Genomic DNA, 12,154 nt, shown 5'->3' with positions numbered 1-12,154 from the left:
TGTTGCATATCCCTTTTAAGTTGCATGATGCTTGCGATATATGTCCATTGGCCAAGCAACATCGTCTTCCTTTTGGCATTAGTTCAATTACTACTAAGAAACCTTTTGATCTCATCCATTGTGACATTTGGGGTCCTTATAAGATAAGTTCTCTTTCTAGAGCCAATTATTTTTTTAACAGTGGTAGATGATTATTCTAGGTTTACATGGGTCTTCCTCATGCACCATAAAAGTGAAACACAAAGCCTACTTAAAAAGTTTTTTTCCTTTGTACAAACACAATTCCAAACACAAGTATGAACAATTCAAATCAATAATGGTGGGGAGTTCCTTTCTTTACGTCCTTTTTCTAAGGATATTGGGTTTGTTTTTCAACATTCATGCGTCTATATGCCTCAACAAAATAGCGTTGTAGAATGCAAGCATCATCACATTCTTGAAATGGCACGTGCTTTGCGTTTTTAGGTTCATCTTCCATTACGTTTTTGGGGGGATTGTGTGTTAACTGCTACACACCTTATAAACAGATTTCCAACCCCTCTTCTCCATTACAAAACACCTTATGAACTACTTCATGCTAAACCTCCCACTTTTTCTCATATACGTGTGTTTGGATGTCTTGCCTATGTGATCAATGTACATGTTTCTCATAAGTTTGATGCATGAGCTAGGTGTTGTGTATTTCTTGGTTATCCTTTTGGGCAAAAGGCATACAAACTTTATGATTTAACAACAAAACATATTTTTACCAACCGAGATGTCATTTTTCATGAAAATACCTACCCATTTTAGACCATGCCATCTTCTCCCACGGTAGAACCTTCTACAAACCTACATCCTTACCCTGTTGTCAACCCCATTCCTTCTACATCCATCCTTTCTCCATCCACTCTAGAAACGTCTAGTCCACCATGTCTCTATGCCTCATCCCCTCTTACCCTTTCAGACACTTATTCACCCAATACAACCACCTTGACACATCACTACCCAATCCCATAAATCGTCCTTTCTCCATTGATGATAGCATAGCTCCACCAAACTCTATTGGGCGACCCCAACGCCATCGCACTACCCCTGCTTACCTCGGTGAGTATGTATTCTCACAAGTGACATTGCCCACACCCAAACCATTGTCGTCTTCATCATCAAGTCTTTGTAAAGGTACACAGTATCCATTGAGTAATTTCTTATCTTATCACCGTTACTCACCCAATCATTTCGCTTACATTGCTCATGTTACTCATGATGAGGAGCCTAGTACATATACAAAGGCCGCTTCTAGCCCTCACTGGCAGGCCGCAATGCATTCTGAATTACAGGCATTGGCAGAGAATCACATTTGGACGCTTACTTCTCTTCCTTCCAGAAAATCTCTTATTGGTTGCAGATGGGTTTATAAGATCAAACGGCATTCTGATGGAACCATTGAGCGTTACAAAGTGCGTTTGGTAGCCAATGGCTACACTCAGATGGAAGGTATTGACTACGATGATACTTTTTCACCTACAACTAAAATGACTGCTGTTCAATGTTTATTAGCTCTTGCTTCTGCTCAAAATTGGTCCCTTCACCAACTGGACATTAATAATGCATTTCTACATGGCAATCTTCATGAGGAAATCTATATGTCACCCCCTCCTGGTCTTTTGCGACAGGGGGAGAGTTTAGTGTGTCGCCTCAATAAGTCATTGTATGGTTTAAAGCCAGCTTCTTGTCAATGGTTTGCTAAGTTCTTCACTACTATTCAAACTGCAAGTTTTGACAATCCAAAGCCAATTACTCTCTTTTTACTCATCGAAAAGGAAAGTCATTCACAGCCCTTTTGATTTATGTGGATGACATCGTCATTACTGGAAATAATATGGCTGCCATATCCTCTCTTAAAAAGTTTCTACACAGTCGCTTTCGAATCAAAGATCTCGGAAACTTAAAATATTTTCTGGGGATTGAAGTGTAACGTTCACACAAAGGTATTTCCCTTTCACAACGGAAATACGCTTTGGAGATTTTGAAGGACGTTGGCCTCTTGGGAGCACGGCCAGTGAACTTCCCAATGGAACAAAATTTGAAGCTTTCAGACAAAGCGGAACTGCTTAAAGATCCATCTCAGTATAGAAGAATTGTTGGCGTTTGATTTAATTGAGCCATTTTATGCGTGAACCACATAAGCCACATATGGAGGCAGCATTTCGTGTTTTAAGGTATATCAAAGGCACACCAGGTTAGGGCCTTTTCTTTTCCTCACATCACAATCTAGCTCTGATAGCTTATTAAGACTCGAACTGGGCAAATCACCTGAAGGTCTACCACAGGTTATTGCATATTCTAGGGATCTTTGATTTCTTGGAGATCAAAAAGACAAAAGACGGTTTCCTTATCTTCAGCCGAAGCTGAATATAGAGCTATGACGGGTGTCTGTTGTGAATTGTCTTGGCTTCGACATCTTCTCAAAGACTTGAGATTGTCACATCCAGGGGCCGCGACACTGCATTGTGATAACCAAGCAGCTTTACACATAGCTGCTAACCCCGTCTTCCATGATAGGACTAGACATATAGAGATTGATTGTCACTTCATCAGAGACAAAGTGCAAGATGGTTCCATTGTTACAAAATATGTATCTTCCTCACACCAACTAGCAGATGTGTTCACAAAGGCATTGGGAAAGAATGCATTCTCAACCATGTTACGCAAGTTAGGAGTTCTTGACATACACTCTCCAACTTGAGGGGGAGTGTTGAAATATTTAATATAAGAAACCTAATGAAAGTCGGTGAAGCCCTGTATCAAGGAGTGTCATGAAGTCTCCCTAAATCAAGGGATCTTGTATAGCCTTTCGAAGCTTAAATTAAGGAGTTGGACGTGTTGTGCTTTCTCTCCTTACCCCTTTTATATTAACTTGTAACTTGTGTAGATTTTATCAATCAATACAGAAAAATCCTCTTCACCGTTCTTAATAACCACAGGCTCTGATTGACCTTGACGGAGATATCCCAAAGCTGATGCAATATCGACCAACACGCTAACTCTTTGAAAAAGATTTAGACAATAACTGTGAGAGTAGAACCACTCCTCGAGACTACCATTAGACATGTATTGCAGCACCAAAACTCATACGTACAGACCCGAGCACGTAGTTATCACCTTGAAAAGATTTCAATGTCGGATTGCCGGCCATTCTTTTCATTCTGCAATGAAACTTTTGGAGGCACCTTCTATTTGCATACCTTGAACTTTGACAGCAACGGTTGTCCCATGGGAAAGATTCCCCTTGTACACAGAGCCAAAACTTGCGACTCCCAGAAAGCTGCTTCCACAACGGAGTTCATGATACGATATGATTCTATGCCCTGTAGCCAATTACAATTCTTGTAAACTTTGAAGACTTGCATTGATGAGTTCAATAACCAAATGTTTGTGGAAATAGATCCTATGAACAAGTTGTTTGACAAATCTAGAGAGTTTATGCTTTGAAAAGATCCTATGATGCTCGGAATGTCTCCAGAAATTGGGTTCCAAAACAAATTGACTGGTATTGGTGAGTTCAATTTGTTGGACTTTAGGAAAACTCTTTGAAGATGTCTGATGTTTCCTATGCAACTTGGCATCCATCCACCAACTGTATATTGTTTGCCAGTGATATCACATAGCTCCTCTGGAATGAAACCTTCAATGCAGTTGTTATCGAGTTGCTATTGAATAACCGACTCTTCCAGCTGGCTGTCTTGAGGTGCAAGCATCTTCGAGGGATTGAGTTCAGGGGGCAAGAATCCCAATACGCTCTTGTTTTGAGGAGAAATGATCATCTCCGTTTAATTTATTCAGTCCGACCCAAAATGAAGAGGAACTCGTTACAAGAAAAAACAAAGAAATCAAATGGGCTTTTCAAAATCCGCTAACTTAGTCAATGAACTGGGAAGACAAATATGCAAGAAAATACGACTACACGGACGAAAGTGATCATCCGAGTAAATTACAGTCAGCATTACTGAAATTTGACACTGAAAATATATGGCTGTTGACATTCATAATTTCGTTTGCTACCTTTGATGATGCCAAAGGTAATTCGGCAAAAAGCACTTAGCCAGTGCCTATACATATTTTGCTGTGCTGAATTTTAATTTCTTTGGCACTGCTTTACCTGTATGGTTTGGCCTTTTGAAGAATTCCTTACGAGTAGCCAAAGTCAAGGCTTTTACATGATTAAGAAGGGGAAAAAAAATCTTCGGTTAAACCTCGTAACATCACAAAGGCTGTGCATTTTTCTCTCCCAATATAACAAGCGCCATGCATCACGAATGAATCAATTAAGCCAAGGCTTGAGCCATCAGAGAACGATGAGATAGCTGCTGCTCATAAAGCTCGCGAAAAATGCGGTACTTGGCATCATGGTACTTCTTCACCCTAGGATCTTTGGATGGATGGATGACCTGCCAAATGAGGAAGATGGTATCTGAAACTTTTAAACAAAATATGGGAAACCAGTCTGCGGGTAAATGTATATTATACAGTTCACCACAATTACACACTTGTAAACAAATTTCGTTTTCACTTTTTTTGCGCCCAAAAAAAGATATATCTAAATAAACCGTAATATGGCAAACATCATGAGCTTGGAATTTCCAATAGCAGTCCACCTTGCGTTGTAGAACCCTACCCATGACTCAAAAGTCATACACATGCATCTTTGACCACAAAATCATACTATTTTAGTTAATTATTTTGCAATATAAACCTGAAATGCTAAATCATGAAATGTCATTGTGGACGCAAGTACAGTATCGACACAAAAAGTACAAACGAGGATACTATTTGTGTTTACCCTCGTAAATATTCCTAATAATGCCCTCATCTCATGATTTTTTTACCTCTATTATAGGCTTGGAAATTTGAGAAAGAAGAAAACATTCGAATACAACCCTATGTCCTAAAGTAGGTTACAAAACAATTAAATGCCGGTTCTGCCTGAAAACTGCTGGGAGGTTTCACTTCAAACCTAAATATTCTCCCTCAGAAAGGTACAAAAAATTACTACCCTCCTAAACTGCTAAGAGAGAAAAGAGAACTGCTGGGACGTTTTGCTTCAGAGTTCAGACCTAAATATTCTCCATCAGAAAGGAATAAAATATTTGTTTTGAAAAATGAAATCTAAAAAAATCCACCATTAGTACCTGGCCCGCTGCATTCAGAGCCTTCATGGCCTCATGCAGACTAGAATATCTCCTTGCAGCAACAGCACCAAGAATGGCAGCACCCAAGAGCACAGGTTCACTTTCTCGTGGAAGAATTATAGGGCAACCTGAATAAATCACAGACAAGGGGTCCAAGGGGCAAGGGTTATGTAAATGCATAAACAAAGACTTTGACTTTGGTACTCTAAAGCATCATTAATTATCCCGAAGTTTTCTTTCGCCAATCCAGTCCCACAGTAGAATCTTCAGCATACAGAAACAGTTTAGTCATTGAACAATTACATTACTAATTTGAGAAACAAAACGACCGATGCAACAAAACAAACATAGGTTCTGCAATAAACTTCAACAACAGAGAAGAACGATCAGACAAATCTAAAATGACAATAATAGTTCATTTTGAAGGAGGACAGCAGAAGACAGATAAATGAACATTAGACAGATGAAAACAAGAAGGAGCTGGGGGCATTTAATGTTTATGAGAGAGAGAGAGAGAGAGAGACCTATTATATCTGCATGTTCTTGAATAAATAGTGCATTCTTAGCAAGGCCTCCGCATGCTAGTATTGTGTCAATCTGCAAAGAATGAAACAGATACTCAAAAAAGGTTACATTTTTTAGGTTCCGATTACTCTAGAGACCAAAGTGTAACAATGATAGTTCTCCTCAAAAGTGGAGGAATTGAGGTCCGGTAGCCATGTTGAGTATGATTCCTAAATAGAATCACAAACCTTTGTTCCAAGCAGGAGTTAACCATGGAACCATGTTATATATTCTCTCCTAGTTGTATTCTTACCAATTCAAATAACCTCAGGAGGAAAGGTTAAAAGACAAAGTAGAAGAAAACATTTCCTAAACAGATACAACTTCCTCCAAAGAATCATGTACTATATGACCTACAAATACCATAAGCAGTTTGCTTTTAATACTATGATCTACAAATATTGCATGCCATTTATAAAAAGTTCAAAATCAAAACTAAAGAATATTATAAGTTTCAAAGGTTGGTCATTCTTTGAAATTGTCTGTTTACAATTGATGCATACAAAATAAGAGAACTGAGAAGTGTGCATGCTTACTTTGTGACCATTGGCGTTGCAGTGCTCTACAATGTGACGTGTGCCATATGCAATGCCTTGTACTGTGGCAAGATACTGAAGAGCCAACTGATTCTGACTTGTATCAAGTGTTAGGCCACATACCATACCTTTTGCCTTTGGGTCTGCATTGGGCGACCTATGCCATCACAAATTCAGTAGCTTAATGGAAGAGATTTGGGGTGGTGGTGGTTTGGTGTGGGGGTGCACTATGACAAGTGAAATTAAGCTCAATGTATAAGGATAAACCTGTTCCCATGAAAATCTGGAAGAACATGCATATCTTCGGTCAGAGAAGCAACGAATGGACGCTTCAGATCATGCATCATTGTGTTCAGTAACTTCTTCAGTAGTTCAAACAAAGAAATGCCTAGAGAGAGATGCAGAGATCAAACTAAGCAAGATTTAAGCCATCTATCCTAGTACAGCAATTAGCATAAAATAAGTTGATCAATGACTCTCACGCTGAGAAGCAGCACGATTTGCAAGGTAAGGAGCCGCAAGATGGCTTTCAATTATATGATCCAATAATGCACCTGTAGCACTCTGTCCACCTTCTGTGAGCCAATATTCGGGCACCATAGCTGAAAATTTAAAGAGGAAAAAGAGTAGGTAAAGTATGTTGACAATGATAACGACACTACAGCTGGAAAGCTTGTTCCCATACCTGACCAGTATGGGCCCCAGACCCCTGGAATGAAAAGTTTGTCCCGAGATACAACCATATGGCATGTAGAAGTTCCACAGACTAACACCATACGACGGCAGAGAGCTTCACCATCAGACTCTGAACATATAACAGTTGTTTAGAAGAATACATCACTTTAGCTAAAAAATTAAGTAGAATAACTAAAAGCAAAAGTGGATAGGACTTAGCAACCTTTAGGCTCAGAATATGTCACAGGCACACTTTCCATTACCCCCACACCACCGGCATGAGCATCAATTAGGGAAGTTCCAACAGGGATTCCTGCTACAAGATCTAATTCCTGGAAATTTAAATTACTTTGAATAATAAAAGACTAACCACAGCACGAGTCAAAAAAAAAAAAAAAAAATCATGTGAAATCACCCTCCAAACTTCCAAAGCCACCCAAAAAGGATGTGCTCATACTCTAGCAGCAAATAAAATGTGTATGCATGGTTAATGGACCTCAAGGGAGCGCCACTTGAAATCAAAGTGAAATCTTCAGTACAAAATATCTTGCCTTCGCAGCAGTTGGTGTGAGACCAGAACCCAGAGGATGACCAGGGAAGGCTACACTTCGTCCTGTTTCAATCTCAAGTTATCAACCAAGGCCAAAAGTACCCAGTGGTAGCACAAAGCATTTGAAAGACTTGGCACAATAACCAAGACATAAATAATGGTTGCGAATACACTCAAGTTGACCTGTGAACTATTTTCAGATATAGATATAGTTGATTAACGCAGAGTTGAAGTAAACTGAAGTGTGTATCCAGAAGATCAGGAATCAATAACTAATAGTCATTCAGAAACCCCAGAACCAAATGGGAGAAGGATACAAGACAAGACTTTTGGATTGTTTCATCATTAAATTATAGCACTACCTTTTCTCTTCAACAAAGAATCCTATTCCTGAGCACTTCTCTAAAGATTCATTAACATTGACAAAACAATGAATATTCAAATGCAAATATCTGATAACATGACAGTCCATTTACGGTAGAGCAATAATTTTAAATAAGACAAAAGCAGGGATATGCATATGCAATGCATAATTCCACTGTTCCAATATAAAGATAGTCATACTGGGATAAAGATCGTGGCAAGATAAAATGACTGAGAAATATTTGTCAACACATATACGAATTCTAGTAAGACCATCATGTACCTCTCTCCAAAAACAAAGTTGAAAAGTTACTACTAAACTATCAGTCAGTCAACACTGAAACTTATACCATATCCAGAAATCATTTAAGGGGGGAAATGCATCACAAGAAGCCTCTTCGAAGTTAAGGGGCATCTTAAAAGGAATAAGTCGATGTATACTCGATACTAAATTTCTCACCATATGTGAACAATGCAGGTGAATCTTATCTAATTGAACATAAATGGTGTGCCCTTCTTCATCTTAAGAAATTTACCAATCATTAATATATCTACTAATAATAAATGAATAAATCACTAGATTTTTAAGATCTTGTTAAATTCTCAATCATCAGCATGTCAAAGCACCGTTCGTTAGAAAACTACAGGATTTTACATATCCCCCATAAAGAAGACATATAGAGAACTTGTATCTACAAGTCTTTACCTATCTTAGCATGATGACCATCTACAAGATCACCCAATCCAATCTCCTCCAAGAAATCATCATCCCACCCACAAGCTTCCATATCTCGAGAATCTTTCTCATTGTTAAGCTGCATATGTGCATGACCAAGATATGTCCACTTGCACACTGTTGTACAGAGACTTCGAGTATCATCTCCTGTGGCCCTAATGATATGCAAATACATCAGTTTGTTCAACAAATTAAAGTCGAACTTGACTAGGACGAAGGGATCACATATCGAATGGATTCAAGTACCTGTATGATAACCAATCACTCAGGTCCATCCACCTGAAGACCATTGACCAAGACTCGGGAAGATTTTCTTTCACCCATAGAAGCTGCATAAAGATGGTCTTCATCTTTTTAAAAAGAAATGTAGAGCAAAAAAAAGGAACCGATGGATAATTTTATACATATATATTAAGGAAAGAAAATATACTAGCACGCTCGCCATATCAGTAACTAGTCTGTGATGTACATCTACATCCCTCCTATACAACCTTTTGATACACGTGTAGATCATTGAGACGCCTAGATGCAAGCTAGACGCAATGAACATGGAATATGTTTAAACTTTTAAATAAATAATTCATAATTCATGCAGGAATGTCATAACTTAATATGGATGGACCATGCTATGATGTGTACGTACCTTTGGAGGCTGCATCTCAGGGGAAAGAGCTCCACCACAGTACTGCAATACGGTTGAGTTACGTGAATTAATCCTTTCAGCTTGTTCAACAGCTCTATGGTCCATCCATACTATTATGTTTCTTCTTGAATCACCACTCCAAGAAACTGTAACAGGAGAGCCGTCAGCATCCACTGCAACTGCAAAGAGAAACCATCTGCTACTGATTAATGCTAGCAAGCAGTTTTCATACTTTCTGTTGTGCATAATATATACTAAGAACATTACATAACCAATTTTCTTCAATCGAACAGTGTGGTACACACAAACAGAAAGTTACTCACCAAGTGAACAAGTAGCAGCAAATCCCATACCCTTCACTTCTTCCTTGGAAACTTTTGCAAGGGAGCACGCTGCTTTCACAGCCGCACTTATTGCATGCCAAATATCTGTGGACGATTGCTAATTTTGCACAAAAAAATAAAAAGTAAAAGTTACAAGGAATCATTCAAATGCCACATTCGTCCTCTACATACTGCAGCAACTACCAGTTGTGCAATTCACCACCGTAAGTCTACTTAACACCGCATTCGTTAGCTACTACAAGTACTAATGAATTCGTTAGCTACTGCAAGTACTGATGAAATTCAATTCTTAATTATTATTACCTCAACAGAATCGCCATCTTTCCAAATCTGAATCGAACTGCTCGAAGAACCTAGAAGTTTCCCGTCCTCGTCGAACAGACCTGCATCCAGTACCAATTACAATGCAGGATTGCACAACTAAACAACAATTGCAATACACTGATTCTTTACAACGTAACATGTACCACACGCGCGCAGGAAATTCGCGGTAAATCGATACAAATCTAATTAATTGTCAATAATTTCTGATCATCTGATATGATTGTCAATATTCAATCCTATATATCGACGGTTTTATTATTTTCTCCGTTATATAAAACAGAGAGAGAGAGGGAGGGGACCTGCGCGGGCGCTACCGGTGCCAACATCTATGCCGAGGAAGACGGAGCGGGCGGTGGCGGTTGGGACGGCGGAGGATGTCATCTCGAGAGAGACTGAGGAGTGAGAATTTGAGGAGGAGCGACGCTGAAACTGACGGAGATTATGCTGTTGTTGCTGGTGCTGCTTCTGTGATTGGGATTGTTGGTGGGCAAGTAGTGGTGTTGAATCAGACCAACCCCTTCTTTTACCAGACATTTCTCTCTTTCTTTTTCTGCCGTTCTTTCATTTCAGTTTTCTGATAATCTGATCACGATTAATAGATTAGTCATTAGAGACCTTTATTTTGACACGGACCCCATGCGCCCAAAATATAAAATAACATACGTCATTCTATATAGCCCTTTTTTTTAGCATGTAGTATCTCGTTAGTATCGTGCTGCATGTCCTAATCTAGCGGTTGGCATCCAGTCCGGTCCGCCTCAGTTCTACTCTTGAATCGAATCTTGAACTTGAAAATATTAATGGTGCGGTTCGATGCGATTTCATTTAAATTTATTATTAAAGTTGTACAGTTTGGTTTACGTCGATTCCGGTTCTGTTTATGCCGGTTTACGGTTCTAATTTTAGAACCGTAAATCGGATTAATATATACATATATATGTATGTATATGTATATATTAACCTTCTACTTCCGATACCAAACACATATTTCAACTACAAATTCAAGTAAATTTGAGTTCCCACTACTAAATCTACAAGATTTGTGACCAAATGATAGAAAGTTTATATATAAATAAAAATACAAATATAGAAAGCCCTAGAACAAGACCAAAGTGTACATCCTAAAATCAAAATTAAAGCGTACGTAAGGCATATAAGGCATATAGATAAATGAGGAAAAGAAGAGAGGAGAGAGAGGGATGAAAATTGTATACTATAATTTCATTTTAGGTGTACATAATGCATATAAATAAATGGAATTATAATTACTTTCTTGAAAGATGTATTTTCTAATTAGGAATGTATTTATGATAAGAATAAGAGATTATTTTAACATAAATACATTTGACTTTTTCTACGGGTAGGGGTGCCTTGAGCAGTCGTTGATCTCTACCTACTCTACCTTAGCTGTGGATGGTGAATGAGACTGATCCTTGCTCATTTAATAGGGATAGTCTTGTCTTTCTCAAGAAATAATCCACGTGTCAGCTTCATGATTTTTATAATTATTTTTGGCTCCACAAATGCCCCTACACCTACTGGGCTAATCGTAGGAAAGGGCAAGAGGTGTAGGAATCCAAAGTTGCAATGGAGTTTGTGTCCTAATTTGATGTAGATTCCCTCTTTGAATTGGAATTTAATTTTTTCTTGGAAATGGAATGTAATTGCACCAAAATCTATTTAAGTCTACGTCAAGCAGGGGGTCAAATAAATTTGGAATGCAATTAAAACCCTACAAGAAAGAGAGAAAGCCAGAGGATATTTGTTCCCCCTCCCCTAGCAATCTTCTTCGCTTGCCCGTGCAAAGAATTGTGTTCCATTGCTTTTCTTCTTTTCCAAGGTAAGAAAAAAAAATTAATTTTCTCTTTCTTCTTGATTTTTCGAAGCCTCGAGGCTTGAATTTTGACTCGACGGGGGTCAAGGAGGTGGCAAAAAATGTAGTTGTTGGGCAGATGTGCTGCTGCCATGGTAGCTAGGTTGCTGCAGATAGGCTCGGTGTGGACTAAGGGTTGGCGGTTGGACCGTTTCGGCTTGAGTGCTGGGCTTAGGCCTGTGCGCGTGGACCTTGGCGTTGGGGCGCCAGTCTATGGTTGCTGGGCTTAGGCTTATGTAGCGTTGAGAGATACGGGAGATAGAGGGAGGCATGAGGGTGCCAACCCCCTTCTAGTTGGTTTGGGCAGCAAGGTCGTTAGGTCGCGAGGAAAAAAAGGGGGAGGCAACACTGAGGCGCCAGCCTCTACCTTGCAGT

General features: G+C 39.1%; 1 protein-coding gene across 1 annotated transcript; it reads right to left on the bottom strand.

The window, feature by feature from the left end:
* Positions 1–3,927: 3,927 nt before the first annotated feature.
* Positions 3,928–10,539, bottom strand: LOC103962404 (FGGY carbohydrate kinase domain-containing protein). Its single transcript, XM_048577488.1, has 15 exons — positions 10,206–10,539; positions 9,886–9,965; positions 9,562–9,679; positions 9,239–9,417; positions 8,842–8,924; positions 8,566–8,750; positions 7,498–7,559; positions 7,170–7,278; positions 6,957–7,076; positions 6,754–6,873; positions 6,539–6,659; positions 6,272–6,428; positions 5,696–5,768; positions 5,172–5,299; positions 3,928–4,430 (listed from the first exon to the last, which is right to left on the bottom strand). Exons 1-15 carry the CDS (start codon positions 10,438–10,440, stop codon positions 4,308–4,310), a joined length of 1,893 nt encoding a protein of 630 aa, XP_048433445.1. The 5' UTR covers positions 10,441–10,539; the 3' UTR covers positions 3,928–4,307.
* Positions 10,540–12,154: the final 1,615 nt, after the last annotated feature.

The sequence above is a fragment of a genome, unplaced genomic scaffold, assembly GCF_019419815.1.
Source record: "Pyrus x bretschneideri cultivar Hongxiangsu unplaced genomic scaffold, Pyrus_bretschneideri_v1 Contig117, whole genome shotgun sequence".
Lineage (NCBI taxonomy): Eukaryota > Viridiplantae > Streptophyta > Magnoliopsida > Rosales > Rosaceae > Pyrus > Pyrus x bretschneideri.
The sequence above is the reverse complement of the archived record's forward strand: the minus strand, read 5'-3'. Positions and strand labels throughout refer to the sequence as shown.